The 26,212-nt window shown below is 43.5% G+C and overlaps 1 protein-coding gene across 12 annotated transcripts; it reads left to right on the top strand.

The window, feature by feature from the left end:
* Positions 1 to 24: 24 nt before the first annotated feature.
* On the top strand, positions 25 to 25,824 carry LOC311100966 (eukaryotic elongation factor 2 kinase-like). 12 transcript variants are annotated; one of them, XM_084141964.1, is made up of 19 exons: positions 141 to 405; positions 2,125 to 2,403; positions 3,062 to 3,130; positions 7,285 to 7,385; positions 10,866 to 10,926; positions 12,590 to 12,627; positions 18,028 to 18,199; positions 18,329 to 18,478; positions 19,810 to 19,942; positions 20,057 to 20,184; positions 22,058 to 22,289; positions 22,634 to 22,701; positions 22,806 to 22,883; positions 23,199 to 23,258; positions 23,952 to 24,086; positions 24,157 to 24,345; positions 24,614 to 24,738; positions 24,927 to 25,105; positions 25,250 to 25,824. In XM_084141964.1, the coding sequence occupies exons 2-19, from the start codon at positions 2,155 to 2,157 to the stop codon at positions 25,363 to 25,365; spliced, it is 2,283 nt and encodes a 760-aa protein (XP_083998090.1). In that variant the 5' UTR covers positions 141 to 405; positions 2,125 to 2,154; the 3' UTR covers positions 25,366 to 25,824. The 12 variants fall into 12 exon arrangements, with proteins under 12 accessions (XP_083998097.1, XP_083998095.1, XP_083998090.1 ...); XM_084141965.1 differs by having other exon boundaries at positions 251 to 340; XM_084141966.1 differs by lacking the exon at positions 141 to 405 and adding an exon at positions 774 to 844.
* Positions 25,825 to 26,212: the final 388 nt, after the last annotated feature.

Here is a 26,212-nt window from a genome sequence, read left to right as displayed (position 1 = left end):
GCTGTCCTAGACTGCGATACGTGCAGGGAGTGCACGTCGCTGTGGCGGACGGGTGGACCAAGGGCGCGTTCAGCAGGAAAACGTTTTGGAACGTTCAGATAGAAATGTAATGAATAGATGCAATATGATTCCTTGGTCTTGTTCTAACTGAACGTGGCCCAGGGAACACACTAAACAGAGACGCGCGACTCGCCCTGAATCCTCAGGCCATTTCGGAGGGCCAGGATCCACCACAGCCTGAAGCGATCCTCTGACTTGGAGTAACAGCTGTCAAGCTAGCAACTACCTGAAAACGGTGTAAAGACAGACAGACAAACCGCAGGAGACAACGAGGAAGTTGGTGAGGGATTGTCAAGGCATGCACATTTTCATCAAGTAGTCTCTGTCCACCGTTGTTCGGATTAGGTAAGCAATAGCAGTACTGTCTGTTTTTGCACACTCATGTTCTGTAAATGCACTGCAGCAAATGTCTTTATAAGCCCGGCTCTTTACAGGAACATTGTTTAAAGGTGAATTGACGAGAAGGGTCTAGTATCCGCGTACCGCAGAGTGGGGTTGTGTCGTGTGGGGATTTGTATCTTGACGATCGCCTATACACCAATATGTACAACGCGAGAGTTGGGTAACACTAACTTCTCACGCCATTACGGTATCAGAACAGCGAGAAAGCAGTGGTCGGCAGGCGGGGGCGAAGGACACTCTGTACCGATGTTGTGAAAAACGGATTTTTCGTGCAGGCTGCTATGCTAATTTAAAAAACTTGGTCACGTTAACTACCGCCGGCACCGTGATAAAGCTGCCCAGTGGGAAACACCTCAGTTCGGGAGGCACCTTGATATAACAGGTTAGCCAGAACCGTTCCGACCTGATATTCAGGCAGGCAGTAAATACATTTGAACCATTCAGGTTGGAATGCACAGTTGCCAGGCATGTGCACAGATAGGGCTCAGCCAGTGCCCGAGCATCTGCCCTTTTGCCCTCCTATAAATAAGTGCCCTCACAGCTCATGGATTTTTTTTTTGAATTGTATCAATTACTTTTGAATTTAGTTTTGAGTTTTTTTCATTGTTTTAATTTTAAATGTAGCGAATTGCACATCAAACTAGCTAATTTCGTAAGCTCTTGAACCAATGAACATTCCCCGCCCCAAATTCGAAGTCATCTGACTGCGACAGGTGCTGGAACGAGAGTTTAAATACTAGTAGCTATTTGTCTACTTTTCAGTTGTATCTGTCATGTTTGTCTCTCTCTTATGGACAGAGAAGGGGGCAATTTGACTGTTTTAAGAGACAGTTGTCAGCAGCCGAACAAACTAAAATCAAGTAAAAACAAGTTTGTTTTGACAGCATAACTAGCTAGCAGATAGACATCATCATTCGCTATCAGCTGATAGCCTCTCTTTTCCTGAAATCAATTGTCTCTAGTAGTCAAATTTAAAATGCCTAGCTGGCACTTGCTTGCTAACAATGTCACGAGTGAGTGTTGTTGCAGAAAATAAATAGGCCTGTAAATGTTGACATTTTGGCTACAGAGGTAGTTGGTATGGTCGGTATGTATTTCGAGTTATGTATTATGAAAGTCGTGCCCTTTTTTTATTCTGAGGCGGCTCGGGATATGGTTGGGAAAACATACCTCAATCCAAGGATGGTAGATGTCGAATTATACCATTATCCAAAATGATAGATCGATAAGATTGAAATGTGGGCGTGGCGTGTAGTGAAATGCTAATGAACGTTTCGTGTAGAAGTGTTCCTTGTAGTAACTGCAGTCCGCAGATAGACATGGAATTGACAGGTGTGATTGAGTCAGCCCTGACTGAGCGTTCCTACAGTCCTGCTGCAGTTTTTGTTCAATGGTAATGCCTGTAGTAATAATTATAACTTAGTTATAAAATAGTTGTAATAGTTTGCTATTTTCACAATTGTTCCTGTATGCAAAGTAATACTATCATCCACATGTGACAGTTTCATTGCTGCATTTGTGATTGATTGATTGAATAGGACACAGTTGAACAAACTTAGCTAGATTGTCATTGATTCAAAGCAGCCATCTGTCAGTCTGTCTCTGTGTACCTTAATATTCACATCTTTGTGTGTGTGTTTTTCTTGCGTTTCCCCATCCCAGTACTCATCACATACGCCCCTACCAGTCACCATGGAGGATGACCTGATGTTCAGTATGGACGAGGTGGGCAGTGCCCAGCGTAACCCGCTACAACAGAGGACCCCTGATCAACGGGCTCCATCTCTTAGCGACGCTTACGATAGCGACGAGGACGACTATTACATCTGTCCAATCACAGACGACCCTGTCAGCCAGGCCGAAGACATCTGTGGCTATTTGAAGAATCTGGTCCACAGCAAGCAGCTGTCCAACTCCCCCAAAAAGTCATTCTCCTACAAGGTGAGCAGCAGTAGTGTAGATGCAATATTGACACAGTTCAGAAGATTCTGAAAGTGCCATGGTGTGATGTGCAAAAGCTGACTTGTTGTTGCCATGCACTATTGCTCTATTGTCAGTATGCAAAATGGTGAGCTCCCGCTCTCAATGCTAGAGATGTGGTCAGAACAACTCTGCCTTAGAGAGATATAAGGTGAAAGCCCTATCTCTGCATGTGTGCATCTGCTGTGGCTGACAGCACCAGCTCAGCTGCCTCTCGTCTGTGTGCTCTCACTCTCTCTCAGAACAGGAAGTACCCAAAGAGCAGCTCTCACTTCACATAATGATGTCATATGTAAACAGCCCTCTCACAGTGCGACCCTTGGCCTTCTGATCCAGTAGGCCAGCCTGTAGAGTGGGGTTGATGTGAAGTAATTCATAGCCCTCACTCATCAGAGTTATAGTTATACATACAGAGTTGGGAAGACTCTGTTTGAGATGTAGAATTTATGGGTCGCCAGGTTGGAAGCAAGTTCCAAAACACATTCTACTGACCAAGAATTCTCTTTTCATGGAATGTTCAACAACATAGTAAACTAAACTCAATAAGTATTTTTCTCTGCTGCTCGTGTATGGTTAAGTTGCTGATATAAAACAGTAATTTCTCTACTTCTCCACATAGAATGAAACGGAGAAAGAAACTCCACAACAACAGTCTGTCGGTTTTGGGGCGTTTTCTGACAATGCACGGGTACGTTACTCACCACGTTGTTTCATTTACCCCTCCTTTTGCATCAGTGACTACCTCCTTCCTCCTCACCTTCCTAACATGAATTTACTCTTTAAATAATGTATTCCTTCCTCCTTTCTTTTTCCGTTGTACTTTCATGACTGTTTCCCTACCCAAGAAAAGTGTTTTTTCCTTTAGTTATAAAAAAAATATCTAGATCCTTAATCCCCCTAACTGTCCTTTTTAATCTTCCCTAACCCATGCAGCAGTCCTCAGGAATCTATCAAGAGTTAGGCTAATGTAAATGTCATAAGCAGCAAGTAAGCACATGATGATAATGGTTGAAACAAACGGTATTGTTTCTCTTATTCTAAATGTAATTTCAAGCTCCAGTGCAGGAGAAAAGCAACAACCAGGCAGGCTGTTTATACAGTAACATAGTTTACCACTACTGTATCTTATGCCTGGTGGTCCAGTTTTGTGAGGAGATGCGTCTGATCACAAGGGTACAACTGCACCAGAGACACAGTATATACTATCATTGGGGACGTGTGAAGGGAAACACAAACTGCAGGTGACCACTGTTAGTTCTGAAAAAGTGGAGTACAACAGTCCAGACATTCACGAGTATGGCCAGGAGTTTTTCCTGGTTAGGTTACATGGTCGGGAAAAACTCCTGGCCCAAGTGCTGGCTGTGGTTATCAAATTCAGCAGCTGGTTATTGTGCAATGTAGGGCACTTGGGTGACTGCCAGATAGGACAGCTAATGTGATACTTTTGAATCTTCTAGTAGGTCAGAAAATACTTTGGGCCTTGTATAGGGCTGTTGCGGTGACCGTATTACCGCCACACCGGCGGTCACGAGTCATGAAGGCAGTCAAATTCCAAGTGACCGTTTAGTCACGGTAATTAGGCTTCTCCAAGCTCTGATGCTGCTGATGGTCATTAGTAGCCTACCAAACTTGCTAACTGCCTGGTACTCAGCACTCTATTGTCCCTCTAATCACTGTGACATCAATGCAAATGTTATCGAAAATCTAATCCAACACTTAATGAGAGCTCATGTTGCGCAACATTTCTATAGGTTATGCAATTCCGTGAGAAAACCGAGTGATGGCCTCTACTAAAAAGAGGAGGATCCCATCAGCTTTCTATAGGCTAGTCCTACTATATTTATTTCTCAACTTTCCTAATATTTACATTTACATTTTAGTCATTTAGCAGACGCTCTTATCCAGAGCGACTTACAGTTTAGTGAATACATATTTTTTTATACTGGCCCCCCGTGGGAATCGAACCCACAACCCTGGCATTGCAAACGCCATGCTCTATCAACTGAGCTACATCCCTGCCGGCCATTCCCTCCCCTACCCTGGACGACGCTGGGCCAATTGTGCGCCGCCCATGAGTCTCCCGGTCGCGGCCGGCTGCGACAGAGCCTGGATTCGAACCAGGATCTCTAGTGGCACAGTTAGCACTGCGATGCAGTGCCTTAGACCACTGCGCCACTCAGGAGCCACATAATATCTTTACAACAGGAGTATAGCCTACGTGGCTGGCATGAAAATTAACCACGAAAGAGCGTCCTCCATTGGCTATTTAAGTGCATAGATGACATGTATTTTTTCCCCGCTGCCCCTGTTTCGAGACAGGTGCATGATAATGGTCCATTCTAAATCAAAACAAATTTCACACATATTATTTAGTATATGTAAAGACAAGATTAAATCAAGAAAAGTCTGATGGGTGACAATATCAGCCTATCACTTGTGAATTATATATTATCACTTGTGAATGATGCCCAGCATAAGAAACAATGCCTTTTTTAAATCATAGTCGCTCACCTCATGTAGCCTAGCCCATAGGCCTATATGTTTTGATACATTTTGTATCACAACTAAAGTGGCCAAATAACTTCTTAAAATTAAGCACATTAATCCGCTTTACAAGGGGTGTAGAGCCTAACTGGCATACATAAGCAGCGTGTGAGTTTCAAGTTTGGGGAAGATCATTTTCACCATAAAAATGCACCTTTTATAATAAAAGCATTACATGCATAACCGCATTTGCGATCACTTTAGATAATGGTGTTTTCCCGCTAATAGAACGTTTGCGCTTATAGCCTACTGCCGTGTGCACATTGCTGCGCTTATAATGTGAAGAAGTAAACTATTAGGCTATCAACATTTTAAACTAAAAGTTCTGATCTGTTGCATCAGGCTCATTGCTTAAAACTGTTTTTTTGATGCTAGAGGTTGTATTCATTTGGGATGTATCACATCCCACAACTGTCCCAGACTATGTTTGGAATATTAATTCTTACACAGAATAGAATAGGTCAACTTTTGTACTATGGGGGATAATAGATTGACATAGACTAGTGCTTTTGCTGTTCGTTAGGCCTACTCATCTTGTTGACTGACGAAAAGTAAATGTAGACAGTTCTTCCAATATCTTCAATATGCACCTCGGAATTGGATAAGGATGTGCGCAGTTGCGTCCCCGATGTGTCTGTCTTCACTTGCAGCCTGTGAGAAATACCCGATCACGTGATGGAGAGCCATGTGAGTGAGAGGTGCTTCGGATCACGCAGCACTCGGGGAGAAGGGCCGCAAAAGGCATGGATTTTTTTAGGGTGCATTACGGCCACACAAAGGGGATGCCGCCGGGAAATTTGAGGCATTGTGAATGACAGCCTGCGCAAAAATCAAAGCAGAACTCATGCCTTTCGAGCACCTTTTTTCAAATCATCATTAGTCGCATCATGCAGCCTTTCAATGTATTAAAAAACTAATCATATAGCCCAACATTTGTATCACAACTAAAGTTACATAAATAACTCTAAATTAAGCATATAAGAATACCTGTTTCTTTGTTAACAGCTCAACACAGAATAGCCGCATGTGCGCACTCCCTCAAATCGTTTGGAGAAAATATTTCTATTTTATTCAGCTTTGTTCAAATTGTATTCTTCATACTTTAAAATAATATAAAATAATGCCACGGAATTCTAAGCAAATCTTGTCTGCTAAATGAACTAGTGTAGCCCACAGCCATATGGCATAGCCAGATCAGGACCAAACATAAGGACAACTCAGAGTATGCTATTCTGGTCTTCTGAAATAGAATACATTTTCTTCATATCATGTTTCTTTTGACCAGTCTAAAATAAATAATGGATTTATTGTGAAGGTGTAGGCTATATTACATGGATTTATTTTAAATGTAGATGTTCCAAAGGTCTGCATCAGTGGCTTGTAGGCTATGTGTGGAAGCCAGGAGATGCCAAATGTGTTTGTTAATTAACAGTTATTTGCTTGACAATCACCGGCGGACGAAATTCTGTGACGGCCACCCTAGCCCTGTATCATATAATCATGTCCTGATTCATTACGCTTTTCTTATAATGAAAGTTCCTGAAGTAACCGTCTCATGATCCTCTGTTGATGATCCTCTGCTCTTTAATTATTAGTAAATTATTATTAATATAAATTTTTTTACTTATCTATTTTTTACTGAACACTTATTTTTCTTAAAACGTCATTGTTGGTTAAGGGCTTGTAAGTAAGCATTTCACTGTAAGGTCTACACCTGTTGTATTCGGCGCATGTGACAAATAACATTTGATTTGATGTGCGTGTCTGCTTGTCATATCTCTCCCTGTATTTAGTTTTCCTCTATCAATTCAAAAGAGTGATTTGCATGTTCCTCAACACTTCCGCAGAACCGGAAAGATTAGCAATCCACCTGTCAGGACACTTAAAGATGGAATCTGCAGTAGGGAAACAGCACCACTGTCTGCCACACAACCATTGTTATTGTTTTTGTTTTGTTGACGAAGCGGATGTGAGGAGCGTCATGCAATGTGGTAAATAAAAATTGCAGTACATATTCTGCTGTTCTATCGCGCGTAAAATGATGTCGGAGGGGAAAAAAAACTGTGTACGTTGTTTGCAGTAACTTCTTTTGTTTTTGTAATATTGCAAACTGTCGTGGCAGTTTCACCATTAAGGATTCCAGCTTTAATCCTGCTCTCTGGGTTTGTATGTAGATAATGTATCTGTCTGTTTCATGTATATATCCCCAGTGTCTGTAGCTAACCCTTAACATAAGCTGCATTACACAGTGAGTATGATGGTTATCTAAAATATATGTAATGTTTCCCATTGTCCCAGGAGGTGTGGAAAAGAGCCATAGAGAAGGCCAAGGCCATGCCTGACCCATGGGCTGAGTTTCACCTGGAGGAAGTCGAGACAGAGCCATGCATACGATACAGGTACATATTCCTGTGTTTGTATCAGTGGGCTTGATCCCTACGCTGTATTAGAGCGTTGCTGACAAATACACACCATCCCCCACCGCTGCCCGTTCTGAAGGTACAGTACATGATCTCACTCCATTTCCAATGGCCCTTCTAAGTTTTCTTGGCCATTGCACAGAGTTCCCTTGTGGCAGATATCAGGGCTGCCTGCCCATGCCAAAACACTTAGTTTAAAGCCAAAAGGTGCATTATGGTACAGTCTTTCCAGTAACGCTGCACATTTAAGAATAATGCTATATCATTGTTCCTGAGACGTTGAACATTTCTCCAGGCGTTGTGAGATTACATGGAAAGAGCCCAAATTCTTCAGGCAGTACAGCCAGGAGAACAACTAGAGGGATGCCCCCCCCCCCCCACCCCCCCGCTTAGATAATATCAGGCTAAGCAAGGGGTTAGACTACTGCGTTCTCTAACATGTGTTTGTTTGTCTTACTAATCGCCTCTTATTGGTGTTATACTGTATAACAAAGCCCTGCCTAGACGGAGCCAGGGTAGGGGAGAGGTATGTCTGGTGTTGGGATCCACTCTCATATTTAGTTTCATGGGTTTATTTTAACCCGGTTGTAACCTTACTCTTCCTAAGCCTCTCTGGTCTCTTAGCTATTGGCATCATGCCATTTTCTTGTCCCATGCCCCCAATATGACAACCATGGTACACAGAGTTCTAGACCGAGACATACAGTGCATTCGTAAAGTATTCAGACCCCTTTACTTTTTCCACATTTTGTTACGTTAAAGCCTTATTCTAAAATTGATTCAATATTTTTTCCCCCTCATCAATCAACACACAGTACCCCATAATGGCGAAGCGAAAACAGGTTTTTAGACATTTTTGCAAATTGTATAAAAAAATATAAAACATATCACATTTACATAATTATTCAGACCCTTTGTTATGAGGCTCGAAATTGAGCTCTGGTGCATCCTGTTTCCATTGATCATCCTTGAGATGTTTCTATAATTTGGAGTCCACCTGTGGTAAATTCAATTGATTGGACATGATTTGGAAAGGCACACACTTGTCTAAAGAAGGTGCCACAGTTGACAGTGCATGTCAGTGCAACACCAAGCCATGAGGTCGAAGGAATTGTCCGTAGCGCTCAGAGACAGGATTGTGTTGAGGCACAGATCTGGGGAAGGGTACCAAAATATGTCTGCAGCATTGAAGGTCCCCAAGAACACAGTGGCCTCCATCATTCTTAAATAGAAGAACTTTGGAACCACCAAGACTCTTCCTAGAGCTGGCCGCCTGGCGAAACTGAGCAATTAGGGGGAGAAGGGCCTTGGTCAGGGAGGTTACCAAGAACCCGATGGTCACTCTGACAGAGCTCCAGAGTTCCTCTGTGGAGATGGGAGAACCTTCCAGAAGGACAACCATCTCTGCAGCGCTCTTCAGTAAAAGGCACATGACAGCCCGCTTGGAGTTTGACAAAAGGCACCTAAAGGACTCTCAGACCATGAGAAACAAGATTCTCTGGTCTGATGAAACCAAGATTGAACTCTTTGGCCTGAATGCCAACCGTCACGTCTGGAGGAAACCTGGCATCATCCCTACGGTGAAGCATGGTGGTGGCAGCATCATGCTGTGGGGATGTTGTTCAGCGACAGGGACTGGGAGACTAGTCAGGATCGAGGGAAAGATGAATGGAGCAAAGTACAGCAAGATCCTTGATGAAAAGCTTCTCCAGAGCACTCAGGTCCTCAGACTGGGGTGAAAGTTCACCTTCCAACAGGACAACGACCATAACCACACAGCCAAGACAACGCAGGAGTGGCTTCGGGACAAGTCTCTGAATGTCCTTGAGTGGCCCAGCTAGAGCTCAAACTTGAACCCGATCGAACATCTCTGGAGAGACCTGAAAATAGCTGTGCAGCGACTCTCTCCATCCAACCTGACAGAGCTTGAGAGGATCTGCATAGAATAATGGGAGAATCTCTCCAAATACAGGTGTGCCAAGCTTGTAGCACCATACCCAAGAAGACCTGAGGCTGTAATCGCTGCCAAAGGTGCTTCAACAAAGTACTGCGTAAAGGGTCTGAATACAACAGTGCATTTATTTTAAACAAAAAAGTAAGAATAAAACAACAACAAAAAAGTGTTGAGAAAAAAAGAGCAGAAGTAAAAAATAAAGTGACAGTAGGGAGGCTATATATTCTATTGTATATATAGCCTCCCTACTGTCACTTTATTTTTTACTTCTGCTCTTTTTTTCTCAACACTTTTTTGTTGTTGTTTTATTCTTACTTTTTTGTTTAAAATAAATGCACTGTTGGTTAAGGGCTGTAAGTAAGCATTTCACTGTAATGTCTGCACCTGTTGTATTCGGCGCATGTGACCAATAAAATTTGATTTGATTTGATTTGAATACTTATGTAAATGTTATCTTAGTTTTTTATTTGTAATACATTTGCAAACATTTCTAAAAACCAGTTTTTGCTTTGTCATTATGGGGTATTGTGTGTAGATTGATGAAAAAAACAAACAATTTAATCAATTTTAGAATAAGGCTAACGTAACAAAATGTGGAAAAAGTCAAGGGGTCTCAATACTTTCCGAATGCACTGTAAACAGGTGTGTGCCTTTCCAAATCATGTCCAATCAATTGAATTTACCACAGGTGGACTCAAATCAAGTTGTAGAAACATCTCAAGGATGATCAATGGAAACAGGATGCACCTGAGCTCAATTTCGAGTCTCATAGCAAAGGGTCTGAATACTTATGTAAATAAGTTCATGTGGAAAAAGTCAAGGGGTCTGAGTACTTTCCGAATGCACTGTACGCATGGAAGGGCAGGACAGACTGTGTAAATAGGAGCCTTAGCCTCTGGGTTTGCTGTGTGTCTTCTTATCAGTGTTTGTCTGTGTATGGCTGACCCAGTCTCAAACAAACCAAGCTTTCAATATCAGTAAGCGTGTTTTAAATCTTCCCCTAATTTATTGTGACATGTAACGTCAAGTTCATATGGGTGATAATGGCATTCCCACAGAACAAAGTAGGCATATTTGTTGAGTTTGTCATTGGTAAACACACACTCAATTGGTTGACAAGAATAACAGGCTATTACCACAGATCATCCACACCACAGGGTCTTTGGGTCTGAGCTCTGACGTTAAACATCACCAAACCAAGGGAACATTTCACAACCCTTTTTGAGGGACGTGACATCATAGATTAGACTATTTTCAGGCTATGGATTACTATTTGGACTATTTGAGGATAAGCAGCTCAGGTCTTGGTCAGAACAAATCCAAGTACTCTGTTTCTATTTTCTGTCCTAATCCTGACCCCTTCAGGATCAATGTGGTCGAAGATCAATGTGGTCGAAGTCATCACCGTATTGGTTACACAAGTCCAGAATTCTGGCCCATTATAGAATGGAATAATAATATTTGATCAATGTTTGGTGAATGTTATTTGCTTTATCTTTCCTCAGGTACAATGCTATCACTGCGGAGTGGTCTCAAGACACAGTGCACATCAAGATTTCTGGCCAGGTATGCCTCAGCTCCTAAATCATCAGTAATCTATGATCGTATTATTGATCAGAACATATGTATGTGGAATATACACTGAACAAAAATAGAAATGCAACATGTAAAGTTTGGGTTTCATGAGCTGAAATAAAATATCCCAGAAATGATCCATACGCACAAAAAGCGTATTTATCTCAAATTCTGTGCACAAATTTGTTTATATCCCTGTTAGTGAGCATTTCTCCTTTGCCAAGGTAATCCTTCCACTTGACCGGTGTGGCATATCAAGAAGCTGATTAAACAGCATGATCATTACACAGGTTCACCTTGTGCTGGGGACAATAAAAGGCCACTCTAAAATGTGCAGTTTTGTCACACAACATAATGCCACAGATGTCTCAAGTTTTGAGGGAGCGTGCAATTCGCATGCTGACTGCAGGAATGTCCACCAGAGCTGTTGCCAGAGAATTTAATATTCATTTTTCTACCATAAGCCGCCTCCTCAACGTTGTTTTAGAGAATTTGGCAGTACGCCCAACCGGCCTCACAACCGTGGACCACATGTAACCACGCCAGCCCAGGACCCCCACATCTGGCTTCTTCACCTGCGGGATTGTCTGAGACCAGCCACCCGGACAGCTGATTAAACTGTGGGTTTGCACAACCAAAGAATTTCTGCACAAACTGTCAGAAACCATCTCAGGGAAGCTCATCTGCGTGCTCGTTGTCCTCACCAGGGTCTTGACCTGACTAAAGCTTGGCGTTGTAACTGACTTCAGTGGGCAAATGCCCACCTCGAAGGCCACTGGCACGCTGGAGAAGTGTGCTCTTCACACCTGAATCCCGGTTTCAACTGTACCGGGCAGGTGGCAGACAGTATGACGTAGGTTGGGTGAGCGGTTTGCTGATGTCAACATTGTGAACAGAGTGCCCCGTGGTGGTGTGATTTATGGTATGGTCAGGCATAAGCTAAGAACAACAAACACAATTGCATTTTATCAATGGCAATTTGAATGCTCCGAGATACCGTGATGAGATCCTGAGGCCCATTGTCATGCCATTGGTCCGCCACCATCACCTCATGTTTCAGCATGGTAATGCACGGCCCCATGTCAAAAGGATCTGTACACAATTCCTTGAAGCTGAAAATGTCCCAGTTCTTTCATGGCTTGTATACTCACCAGACATATCACCCATTGAGCATGTTTGGGATGCTCTGGATTGACGTGTATGACAGCGTGTTCCATTTCCCGCCAATATCCAGCAACTTCGCACAGCCGTTGAAGAGGAGTGGGACAACATTCCACAGGCCACAATCAACAGCCTGATCAACTCTATGCGAAGGAGATGTCGCACTACATGAGTCAAAAGGGTGGTCACACCAGATACTGACTGGTTTTCTGATCCTACGCCCCTAGCTTTTTTTTTATTTTTTAAAGTTATCTGTGACCAACAGATTCATGTCTGTATTCCCAGTCATGTGAAACCCATAGATTAGGGCCTAATACATTTATTTAAGTTGACTGATTTCCTTATATGAACTGTAACTCCTTTAGAAATTGTTGCATTTTATATTTTTGTTCAGTGTAGTAACACTGTTTACATGAATGTGAAAGTTTTTCAAAAGCTTGGTGAATTGATTGAGTTTCTCAAATTATTGATTTGTCATTTTTGTTTCTCACAGCCTTTTGGACGTGGGGCCATGAGGGAATGCTTCAGAACGTAAGTTTCACACATAATTTCAGAATAATTAGTCATATTTGCCATACAGTCTGATTTTCTTTATTTTTTCTGAGGCGGTTGGCCTTTTTGTTCCTACTAGTTCAGTTAGTTTCAGAGCAATGTGCACCGTCCTCTTCATGTAGTCTAAATAAAACGACAAGAATGCACAAGATGCGCAGGTCTCCAATTCACATTCCACAAATATCTCTCTGACCCATTTAGTCCAGCTTAGAGCAATACATACAGTACATTTACATTTTCGTCATTTAGCAGACACTCTTATCCAGAGCGACTCACAAATTGGTGCATTCACCTTATGATAGCCAGTGGGACAACCACTTTACTTTTTTGGGGGGTGGGGTACGGGGAGGGTAGAAGGATTACTTTTATCCTATCCCAGGTATTCCTTAAAGAGGTGGGGTTTCAAGTGTCTCCGGAAGGTGGTGAGTGACTCCGCTGTCTTGGCATCGTGAGGGAGCTTGTTCCACCATTGGGGTGCCAGAGCAGCGAACAGTTTTGACTGGGCTGAGCGGGAACTGTGCTTCCGCAGAGGTAGGGGGGCCAGTAGGCCAGAGGTGGATGAACGCAATGCCCTCGTTTGGGTGTAGGGACTGATCAGAGCCTGAAGGTACGGAGGTGCCGTTGCCCTCACAGCTCCGTAGGCACCATGGTCTTGTAGCAGATGCGAGGTTCAACTGGAAGCCAGTGGAGTGTGCGGAGGAGCAGGGTGACGTGAGAGAACTTGGGAAGGTTGAACACCAGACGGGCTGCGGCATTCTGGATGAGTTGTAGGGGTTTAATGGCACAGGCAGGGAGCCCAGCCAACAGCGAGTTGCAGTAATCCAGACGGGAGATGACAAGTGCCTGGATTAGGACCTGTGCCGCTTCCTGTGTAAGGCAGGGTCGTACTCTGCGAATGTTGTAGAGCATGAACCTACAGGATCGGGTCACCGCTTTGATGTTAGCGGAGAACGACAGGGTGTTGTCCAGGGTCACGCCAAGGTTCTTTGCACTCTGGGAGGAGGACACAACGGAGTTGTCAACCGTGATGGCGAGATCATGGAGCGGGCAGTCCTTCCCCGGGAGGAAGAGCAGCTCCGTCTTGCCGAGGTTCAGCTTGAGGTGGTGATCCGTCATCCACACTGATATGTCTGCCAGACATGCAGAGATGCGATTCGCCACCTGGTTATCAGAAGGGGGAAAGGAGAAGATTAATTGTGTGTCGTCTGCATAGCAATGATAGGAGAGACCATGTGAGGATATGACAGAGCCAAGTGACTTGGTGTATAGAGAGAATAGGAGAGGGCCTAGAACTGAGCCCTGGGGGACACCAGTGGTGAGAGCACGTGGTGCGGAGACAGATTCTCACCACGCCACCTGGTTAGGAGCGACCTGTGAGGTAGGACGCAATCCAAGAGTGAGCCGCGCCGGAGATGCCCAACTCGGAGAGGGTGTTTGGACACACCTACTCATTCAAGGGTTTTTCTTAATTTTTACTATTTTCTACATTGTAGAGCAGGGGTGTCAAACGTCTGGCCCGCGGGCCGGATCAGGCCCGCAAACGGGTTTAATCCGGCCCGTGAGATGATAAAATAAAAAAAAAATTATAATAATTTTGTAAAGTATAAAAATGCGCTGCAATTTTTCAATTAAATAAACTGCTGTTCCAATTGCGTCCACTGGATGGCGCAATAGCAATTGTGTTAAGCAAGCAAACTGTTTATACCAGAGCAGAGCAAGTAGGTCAAGCACGTGCAGCCAATGAGCTACTTTGTTTTGCCCGCGATATTTATTACGGCTTCTACTTTTAACATTATGTGCTTTGGCACCCTCATTGCCCCAATATATGTCTCTGTCAAAAAAGAGAAAAGTGGACGCAGAGTGCAGAGTGTTCCAAGAAAAATGGTCATCCTATTTATGCTGAAAGAATATAACCTTCGTCGCCACTATGTGAGTCTTCATGCCGACAAATATGACAACTTTCAAGGACAGCGGAGATGAGAGAAGGTGAATGAACTGTTGGCGGGTCTGAAGAAACAGCAGTCTGTGTTTACTCACAGCCGAGACATCAGTGACGCTGCAGTGAAAGCTAGCTACCTCATTGCTAATGAAATCGCAGTGGCTTCAAAACCATTTAGTGAGGGTGAATTTGTAAAAACATGCATGATGAAGGCAGCGGAGATTGTGTGCCCTGAAAAGCGGCAGGCTTTTGCAAATATCAGCCTGACAAGAATTTGACAGGATTTCCGATCTTTCAGTGGATTTGGACAGCCAGTTGAAGCAAAAAGTAAAGTCATTTATTGCGTTTTCGGTTGCAATTGATGAAAGCACGGACATTACAGATGTTGCACAACTGGCCATTTTCATCCGCGGAGTTGATGACACATTGACCGTCACCGAGGAGTTCGTGGAGTTGGTGCCGATGACAGATACAACGACAGCAGCTGATATTTTTACCGCACTCGTCGGCGCGCTGGACAGGGTCGGAGTGGACTGGTCCCGCGCTGTCAGCCTGGCTACAGATGGTGCGCCCTCAATGATCGGGAAAAAAGCAGGCGTTGTGACAAAGTTCAGGGAGAAAGTGCAATCTGCAAATGGAGGATGTGATTTTTTGACTTTTCACTGTATTTTGCACCAGGAGGCTTTGTGTTGCAAGTCATTAAAGATGGATAACGTCATGAAGGTGGTCATCCAAACTGTTAATTTCATCCGATCCAGAAGCCTGAATCACCGTCAGTTTGACAGCCTTCTCAGAGAGAAAGACCACATCTATGGCCTGCCATACCACACTGAGGTAAGATGGTTAAGCCGAGGTGCTGTGCTGAGGCGTTTCTTTGATTTACGAGAAGAAATTGAACAGTTCATGGAAGAAAAGGGAAAACCAGTGTTAGAATTTCATTCCGCAGAATGGATGCAGGACCTTGCATTTATGGTGGATGTTACAGAGCACCTGAATAACTTGAACAAACAGCTGCAAGGGCGCAACAAAGTTGTCACACAGTATTATGACAGCATACGTTCTTTCAAGTTGAAGCTGTCATTGTGGGAGACGCAACTTGCCGGTGGTGATGCAGCTCACTTCCCCTGTCTGAAAAATGTGTGCGCGACCCAACATGTGGCAGACATGAAGCGGTTCAAAGATAAAATAACGGGACTGTTACGGGAGTTTGAGCAACGCTTTCAGATTTATGTTTTTATGTTGATGTGCTATTGTTTTTAATTGATTTTATTTTATTTGTATATTTAACCTATTCTTGACTCTGTGGTTCTTGCACTTGTTTGGGGAACAGGATTTCATAATTTTTATCTACATTTCTGCCTGAGAAATGACACCCTGATATAGTTCTGTGATCTGTGAAACAGTTCTGTTAATCACTGAGGCATTGTGTGTTTGTGTGTTCTTTTTCTTTAGAATTTTCAAATAAACTTGACGTGTTTTATGATTAATAGTGATGTTGTGCTTGTACTATTTTGGACACACTGTCCTCAGGCTCCAGCTTTATGTTGTATGTTGATCGTATTAAAACAAAGAAAACAATCTGAAGTTGTTGTTTTTAAGTTATATATATATACCATGATTTTTCCGGTCCGGCCCACTTGGGAATAGATTTTCCTCCATGTGGCCCCTGAGCTAAAATGAGTTTGACACCCTTGTTGTAGAGTAATAGTGAAGACATCACAACTATGAAATAACACATGGAATCATGTAGTAACCAAAAAAAGTGTTAAACAAATCAAAATATATTTTAGATTCTTCAAAGTAGCAACCCTTTGCCTTGACTGCTTTGTACACTCTTGGCATTCTCTCAACCAGCTTCATGAGGAATGCTTTAGTTGTAATATCTTTGCAGCAATTTGACCATGAAGGCCTGATTCATGCAGTCTCCTCTGAACAGTTGATGTTGAGATGTGTCTGTTACTTGAACTCTGTGAAACATTTATTTGGGCTGCAATTTCTGAGGCTGGTAACTCTAATGAACTTATCCTCTGCAGCAGAGGTAACTCTGTGTCTTCCTTTCCTGTGGCGGTCCTCATGAGAGCCAGTTTCATCATAGCGCTTGATGGTTTTTGCGACTGCACTTGAATAATAATAATAATAATATGCCATTTAGCAGACGCTTTTATCCAAAGCGACTTACAGTCATGCGTCATGCGTGCATACATTTTTGTGTATGGGTGGTCCCGGGGATCGAACCCACTACCTTGGCGTTACAAGCGCCGTGCTCTACCAGCTGAGCTACAGAGGACCACATATTGAAGAAACTTTCAAAGTTCTTGACAGTTTCCGGATTGACTGACCTTCATGTCTTAAAGTAATGATGGACTGTCGTTTCTCTTTGCTTATTTGAGCTGTTCTTGCCATAATATGGACTTGGTCTTTTACCAAATAGGGCTATCTTCTGTATACCACCCCTACCTTGTCACAACACAACTGATTGGCTCAAACGCATTAAGAAGGAAAGAAATTCCACAAATTAACTTTTAACAAGGCACACCCGTTAATTGAAATACATTGCATGTGACTACCTCATGAAGCTTGTTGAGAGAATGCCAAGAGTGTGCAAAGCTGTCATCAAGGCAAAGGGTGGCTACTTTGAAGAATCTCAAATATATTTTGATTTGTTTAACACTTTTTTGGTTACTACATGATTCCATATGTGTTATTTCATAGTTTTGATGTCTTCACTATTATTCTACAATGTAGAAAATAGTAAAAATAAAGAAAAACCCTGAAATGAGTAGGTGTTTCCAAACGTTTGACTGGTACTGTAGATCTCCAGATGGAAACAAATATTCCATAACTACAACATTCTAATTCACATTCTCAATGGACTGTGATTACCATTAAACTTGTCATGGCACCCAGTAGAGTTCTCTATCTCAAACTGAGTTTGCTGAACTCTGTGTGTATATAGTTTATAACTCTGGTCTAGCCTGACGTTTGCAGCTGTAAGCAGCTGGGATATTATTAATATTATGACCTTATTATGATGTGACCTCTTTCTGTGGGAACTGTGTAGGGGACGCAATGAGGCATCGTCCTGTGTAGATCAGACCACTGGCAGTCCATGCCTTCCACAGAAGAACATCCCTCTTTCAAACAACACGTAGAGAAAATAAGCCCTTACCCACTAACAAGCCCAAACACTGTTTCTAACCACAAAAAAACATGGTTATGGTTTATCATAAAGAATACACAATGCCCAAGAGATACACAACTCAAACCCTTAAGAATCTTTTTAGGATTTAGTTGTGTAATACCACCTTAGTTTGTTGTCAGTCTGATACACAATTAACATTCTTCAGGGTTTACTTTTTAGATGTTCCTTTCATTTTAGTACAGTGCCGTTCTTGTCTTTTGATGTCTTTTTTTTCATATTTCCTTTCCATCTTCTGCAGGAAGAAGCTCTCTAACTTCTCCCACAGTAGTAACTGGAAGAGTGCGTGCAACTATGTGACGAAGCGCTACATGGAGCCTGTGGACAAGGATGTGTACTTTGAGGATGTCCGGCTGCAGATGGAGGCCAAACTCTGGGGAGAAGAGTACAACCGCCACAGGCCACCCAAACAGGTATGGATGGAACATTTAATTAACCAATGAGTCATCCAGTTGACTGACTGATTTGGATTGTGAATTTTCCACAATTTTTTAAAGTTAAACTAACCATTCCTCTCACTCTTTCTCTCTCCTCCCCCCCAGGTGGACATCATGCAGATGTGTGTGATTGAGATGATGGAGCGTCCTGGTAAACCTCTGTACCACCTGGAGCACTACATCGAGGGGAAGTACATCAAATACAACTCCAACTCTGGCTTTGTCAAGGATGACAACATCAGGCTCACTCCACAGGTACAGTGGGTGTTACTGCTCACTCCACAGGTACAGTGGGTGTTACTGTTCACTCCACAGGTACACTGGGTGTTACTGTTCACTCCACAGGTACAGTGGGTGTTACTGTTCACTCCACAGGTACACTGGGTGTTACTGTTCACTCCACAGGTACAGTGGGTGTTACTGCTCACTCCACAGGTACAGTGGGTGTTACTGCTCACTCCACAGGTACAGTGGGTGTTACTGTTCACTCCACAGGTACAGTGGGTGTTACTGCTGTAAATGTGTTGTCCAACTTTATGGATTACTCCTGAGCTGCAGAACCCAAAGATGCATCTTCCTCTTTCTGTTACCAATTGCTAGATTTTTCGATGTAATAGATGCGGTAAAGAGGTCAATGGAACTCGATTATGATCAGAGTATTTATTTGTAATTATCCGTGCCAATTGTCGGGTGCCAGCACGCATCTTTCTCATGTCAGTCAGTCAAGTGAGTTGCTACATGGTCTAAATAACTCAACTGGCTAGTTTGCCTGTTTGTAAAGAGAAGGGCGGGCTGTACATTAATCCTGCTGCTCTGATTGGATAGAGTGAAGCTTTATTTCCCTGTCCACTCGCTTCATAATTTCACCCGATCACTTTCACTTCTCTGTTTCAGTCTGAACATTCAGACTGCTGCTGCCTCCTGCTAGCCTGCTACTATGATAAATCAAATGGTAAAAACGTTGAGGACACAGACACAGGTCAGACATACACACCCCTCCGCGGATCTTAATCTGCAGCTTGTTTGGTCTATAAACGTGCACGGAGATAGGTGTTTTCTACTTAGGCATATTAAAACATTAGTTTTTTTCGATCATGAGTATCATCTGATCTAACTATCAACTGTCAATTTATGGATACAATTACGAATATGGCCATGTCGCCACACCCCTAGCTTGTATGGATGTCAACCCCAATACATGTTTGTCATCGTCACCAATCAACTGCATTGCTGTTAAAAACGACTGACTACCACCACCAATTTCTGTATGTTAGCTATGCTACCAGCTTATACGAACGGGAGTTAGCATCCAAATCGGACTTAGTAGCCACATTGTGGGCCTGTTACAATATTCAATCATGACGGATTTGACGAATATCCACTTTGTTAGATCAGATTTGTTGAATGTGCACCAATCCAGCGTCCTTCTTCTATCCCTCATGGTCTGCGTTCCATTGACCTCTTTACCGTATCTATGCTTTTTTCTTTGTTCTGTGTGTGTGAACCTGCAACCTTTCAAAATGTCTGTAAGCCACCATCTTTTCGTCGTCTGCCGGTAACCCTAGTATTTTTCTGTCTGCCTGCAGGCATTCAGTCACTTCTCGTTTGAGCGTTCGGCCCACCAGCTGATCGTGGTGGACATCCAGGGGGTGGGGGACCTCTACACGGACCCTCAGATCCACACAGAGAAGGGGACGGACTTCGGAGATGGAAACCTGGGTACGGCTTCCTCTCACACAGTCAACACAATGAGGTAGACTGACATTTTGAGTTGTGACCCACCTAGCGAAAGACTTTCAAATAGATTGCAACTTACTTGTTTGTGTGTTACAGGTGTGCGAGGCATGGCACTGTTCTTCCACTCCCACCTGTGTAATAAGATCTGTAAGAGTATGGGGCTCACACCCTTTGACCTCTCCACTGCAGAGAAAAGCCAGCTAGACTGCACCAACACACTGCTGGTGAGACCATAGAAATACAGTGCATTCGGAAAGTATTCAGACCCTTTCCCTTTTTCAACATTTTGTTACATTACAGCCTTATTCTAAAATGTATTAAATTAATTGTTTTCCTCAACAATCTACACACAATACCCCATAGTGACAAAGTGAAAACAGGTTTTTAGATTTTTTGCAAATGTATTTAAAATAAAAGCAGATACCTTATTTACATAAGTATTCAGACCCTTTGCTATGAGACTTAAAATTGAGTTCAGGTGCATTATGTTTCCATTGATCATCCTTGAGATGTTTCTACAACTTGATTTGAGTGCAACTGTGGTAAATTAAATTGATTGGGCATGATTTGGAAAGGCGCACACACCTGTCCATACAAGGTCCCACAGTTGACAGTGCATGTCAGAGCAAAAACCAAGCCACGTGGTCGAAGGAATTGTCCGAGACAGGATTGTGTCGAGGCACAGATCTGGGGAAGGGTACGAAAAAATGTCTGCAGCATTGAAGGTCCCCAAGAACACAGTGGCCTCCATTATTCTTAAATGTAAGAAGTTTGGAACCACCAAGACTCTTCCTAGAGCTGGCCGCCTGGCCAAACTGAGCAATCGGGGGAGAAGGGCCTTGGTCAGGGAGGTGACCAAGAACCCGATGGTCACTCTGACAGAGCTCCAGAGTTCCTCTGTGGAGATGGGAGAACCTTCCAGAAGGACAACCATCTCTGCAGCACTCCACAAATCTGGCCTTTTATAGTAGAGTGGCCAGACCTCAGGAAAAGGCACATGAGAGCCTGCTTGGAGTTTGACAAAAGGCACCTAAAGACTTTTAGACCATGAGAAACATGATTATCTGGTTGGATGAAACCAAGATTGAACTCTTTGGCCTGAATGCCAAGCGTCACGTCTGGAGGAAATCTGGAACCATCCCTACGGTGAAGCATGGTGGTGGCAGCATCATGCTGTGGGGATGTTTTTCAGCGGCAGGGACTGGGAGACTAGTCAAGATCGAGGGAAAGATGAACAGAGCAAAGTACAGAGAAATCCTTGATGAAAAGCTGCTCCATAGCGCTCAGGACCTCGGACTGGGGTGAAGGTTCACCTTCCAACAGGACAACGACCCTAAGCACACAGCCAAGACAACGCAGGAAGGGCTTCGGGACAAGTCTCTGAATGTCCTTGAGTGGCCCAACCAGAGCCCAAACTTGAACCAACCAGAGCCCAAACTTGAACCTGATCAAACATCTCTGGAGAGACCTGAAAATAGCTGTGCAGCGACGCTCCCCACCCAACCTGACAGAGCTTGAGAGGATCTGCAGAGAAGAATGGGAGAAACTCCCCAAATACAGGTGTGCCAAGCTTGTAGCATCATACCCAAGAAGACTCAAGGCTGTAATCGCTGCCAAAGGTGCTTCAACGAAGTATTGAGTAAAGGGTCTGAATACTTATGTAAATGTGATATTTCCGTTTTTTTTTTTTTTTTATAAATGTGCAAAAATGTCTAAACCAGTTTTTGCTTTGTTATTATGGGGTATTGTGTGTAAATTGATGAGGGAATAAAAACAATGTAATCAATTTTAGAATAAGGCTGTAACATACCAAAATGTGGAAAAAGTCAAGGGGTCTGAATACTTTCCGAATGCACTGTATAATTATATTGAAGTAGAATCAAAGGGCGTGTGGCTGACACACAGCATCACGTATCTCCTAGGTATAGCCACAGTCATCATATTACCACAGAAATTATATCAGTACATCAGACAGAATACCACCTCGGAAATGATATCACCACAGGCTAAGACCTCAGGTCACTGTATGCAGCTATTTAGAATGGTCATTTTAGTTCTCATCTTTTAACAATATTTTCAACTCTCTCCTCCAATTAGAAGTCGGCCCAGACGGTACTGAGGGGTAGTGAGGAACAGTGTGGTTTTGCTCGTTTTCGTACTATCTCAGGGGGCCGTGTGCCCCCACTTCTCTCCCGCCTGTCGGAGACCTCGTCTGGGGACGACTCTATGAGTGACATAAGTGACTCCATCCCCTGCTCGCCCCTCGCCTTCCCCGGCTCTCCACTAGGACAGCACTTCTCTATGGGCTCCATGGGCAAGTCTCCTCTGGGTAAGAACAGTTTTTAGAGGTTATAGTTTACCCAAATTAAAACCGTATCACATTTTTTGAAGATCTAGAAGGTAATCTGTGGGCCTGTAAAGTCAGTGACCCAACATCTGGGTTTGTGTTCTTATTTTCAGCCCAGCATTAGCATTATGTTCCAAATAGCATGCCTAAATCCCCATAAAAAAACTAACTTCAAAACAGTTTTGTTATTTGATACATTAGACTAGAGGTTGAATAAACAAGGGCTCTGTTTGAGATATAGTTGAACTACTTCAACTTTTATGTAAAAAAATAAAAAAATATCAGCCATTAAATGTTTTAATCTAACGTCTGTTTCTCACCCTCAGGTTGGTCTTTCATAAATGAGATGGATGAACGGGAGAAACACAACTGCAGCCGCAGCCCAGAACACAAGGTCAGTCAAGGCTTTGTGGAAATGACTCTGATGATCCTGATCACAAGAATGACATTAGTTATGGTTGGCATGTTCTGAGGGCTGTGGGGTTTTTTTTTCTGTAGGACTCAGAGAATGGAGGAGACAGTGGTTGTCCAAGTGAGAGGAGGAGTGAAGGGGACCCCAACGACCATGCAGATGGGGTACATTACTCTTCTCTACACCAACACTCTGTCTTAGTGAGCCTGTCCATCACAAATGCTTTATGGAAACTGTCAACTGCTGTAACACTTTGTACTCTTTCTCTTTTGTCTTGTGTTGTTTATCTATAGCTGACACCAAAGTTATTGTTCATGTTTGCTCACCATGACATGGATTATTTCTTGACTCACCAGCATTAAAAGCTGTTAAACTATTACCCTTTGTATAGCTATGTTAGTGTGAACCTGGCCCTCTCTTTAGCTCTGTTTATGGCCTCTTAGGCAGTAGGTTTTATACTGTATGATGTCACCATGTAGGCCCGCCCCCACCGCTACAACAGATACTACTCTGAGTCGGACGAGGACAGTGTGAGAAGGGTAAACAAAATAGATATCTTTCATCTTCATCACCATCATACTCACCAAAGCCACCGTCGCCATAATCAAATAATCATGTACTCAACCCTCTGTGAATCATGTACCCCTATCCCCTTGCTGAATAGTGTAGTGTTCCTGCTATCTAATGCCTTCATCCATGAGCTAACTGAGTTCTTGCTGCTGTCTGTCTCCTTACTGGAGAAAGGTTCCCATCAGATCTTCCCCTAACCCAAACTTAAACTCTCCTGCCGTAAACAACCCCAACAGCCAACCGGTGATTTCCTGCCCTCTGCATGAAGGTCTCTAACACAGGCCTCTCCCGCTGCAGTGTGGAGCAGCTGTTGATTTGACACTTGCTTGTTTTCTAACGATACATGCTTAGTATGGGCAAAAGTTTGAGTGCACCCAAGAAAGAGAATGCAAACTTGTTGAAACACAATAGAGAAATCAGCAGAAGCCCTGTGTTTTAGTCTTATTCCTTGTTTGGCCTGTCCATGTCCACATGTCTACCTGCCCCCATACTGATCAAATCACCTAACCAATCAGTCTAACTGCCTGTTCCGTCTCTTAGTGCATGCCTGGAGTGTGAAATATGATTTGCATTAGTGCTTGAGTTGTTGTTACTTTGAACAAGCATTACTACAGATACAGTGCTTCATTGTCCTTTCCTAAGCTCTGTGTGTCTGTGTCCAGCTGACAGATGAGAAATGGAGTGTCTACCACTCGTCTCGTTCTCACTTCCACCGGCCATCCTGTGTTGCTGTGGAGATGGAGAGACTCGACTCACTAATCCTGGAGAGGAAGATCGGCAAGTCCATCCTGGGGAAGGTGAGTGGCACACACACACACACACACACACTAAACACACACAATATATCTCCTCTGGCCTCTCCCCCAGGTCCACCTGGCGATGGTGCATTACCACGAGGCTGGTCGATTCTGTGAGAAGGAGGAGCAGTGGGACCAGGACTCAGCCATGTACCACCTGGAGAGAGCCGCCATGTGTGGGGAACTAGAGGCTATCGTAGCCCTGGGACAGTGTTGCCTACAGCTGCCACACCATATACTGTCAGAGATGGAGCTAGAGGTATTTATCTCTCACTCTCTCTCTGTATTTATCTATATAATAATAATAATAATAATAATAATATGCCATTTAGCAGACGCTTTTATCCAAAGCGACTTACAATCATGCGTGCATACATTTTTGTGTATGGGTGGTCCCGGGGATCGAACCCACTACCTTGGCGTTACAAGCGGCGTGCTCTACCAGCTGAGCTACAGAGTGTGTATTAGAGAGGTGTCTTTTGAATCTCTCTGTTATTACAAGCTATATGTTGCTGTCTTGTCATCAGGACAACTCAGGGTGTCGTATGAAGGGCTTTAAGCTCCTACTGCAGGCTGCTGAGGCAGGACACAGACCCTGCATGATCCTGGTGGCCAGGGCCTTCGACACCGGCATCAACCTCTCACCAGACAGGTCAGAGACTGGTGGGATATATCAGATACAGTATCAACTTGTGATGGGCTGTGTCTAAAATGGCACCATATTTATTAATTAGCCTACATGGCGATATCTACCTAGAGATCTGAGAAAGATTAGAATTGATCAGGACTGTGAAATTGATATTTTAAAAAACTATTATAAGCCTTCTCTGTGCTTCTCAGGTCCCAGGACTGGAAGGAGGCGATGAGATGGTACAACTGTGCCCTGAACATGACAGACTATGATGAGGGGGGTGAGTTTGACGGCATTCTGGACGAGCCTTGCTACCTGCTGCTAGCCAGAGAGGCTGAGATGTACCAGGAGGGGGGCCACAGCCTGGACCCAGACCCACAGAGAGCAGGTAAGGCACAGCGCAAAGAACCACACCTGAGCTTAGAACCTATAACTATTACCCTAGAACCCTACAGTCCTAACTTGAGCCTTCAGTGTGAGAACCTTTTGTTGAACTTACAGTAACTAACCAAAGACTCCCTCTCTGCTGCAGGTGATCTGTTCACAGAGGCAGCAGACGCAGCCATGGAGGCGATGAAGGGCCGACTGGCCAACCAGTACTATATGAAAGCAGAGGAGGCCTGGGGCATGATGGAGGAAGAGGAGTAGGAGACGAAGGGGCTGTCATTCTGTAAGGCCAAAGGAATCGGCTAAAGCAGAATCAACCTGGAACCCAGGATAATGTTGTGATGGATCCTCCTCCCTAACGGTTTAAAGTTTACAGACACATTCACTGTGTGATTTCCAAAATGCTGTGTGAGTGTTTGATCTGTATATGACCTTTTATGCAGCCGTCCTCCGGCCTAGCTGTCTTTCTTGGTGCTGTAGAGGGAATTATGTCTGGTCCTTGTCTTGTACTTTTCTATTCCTGTCCCCATTGCCCTCTGGACATATGAATGTGGTTGCATTTCAGAGGCAATTTTCTAAAAACATGTGTGTGTGCTTGCTAGCTTAAAGGGATACTTTGGGATTTTGGCATTGAGGCCCTTTATCTACTTTCCCAGTCCGATGAACTTGTGGATACCGTTTTTATGTCTCTGTGTCCAGTATAAAGGAAGTTGGAGGAAGGTTTGTGAGCCAATGCTAACTTCTTATATATATTTTTTTTAACCTTTATTTAACTAGGCAAATCAGTTAAGAACAAATTCTTATTTACAATGACGGCCTACCCCGGCCAAACCCGGAGGACGCTGGGCCAATTGTGTGCCGCCCAATGGGACTCCCATAGGGCGGCTAGCATGCTAGTAGATACCCATAGACTTCCAGTCATTGCGCTAAAGCTAGTTGTGTTAATATTTGTAGCTGAAATGGTTTCAGATCATTAGCATTTAAAGTGTCTACCATTGTGTTCTTACGGTTGGCATTGAATTCATTAAGTTTTATGATAGTTTATACAAATTTAATATTCTTTATAGATTAAAAGATTTTAGAATTTGAAGTTGGGATAGCCTAAAAG

This window comes from Coregonus lavaretus, assembly GCF_964263955.1.
Source record: "Coregonus lavaretus genome assembly, chromosome: 25".
Lineage (NCBI taxonomy): Eukaryota > Metazoa > Chordata > Actinopteri > Salmoniformes > Salmonidae > Coregonus > Coregonus lavaretus.
Note: the sequence above shows the minus strand (reverse complement) of the source record. Positions and strands in the feature narration are given on the sequence as shown.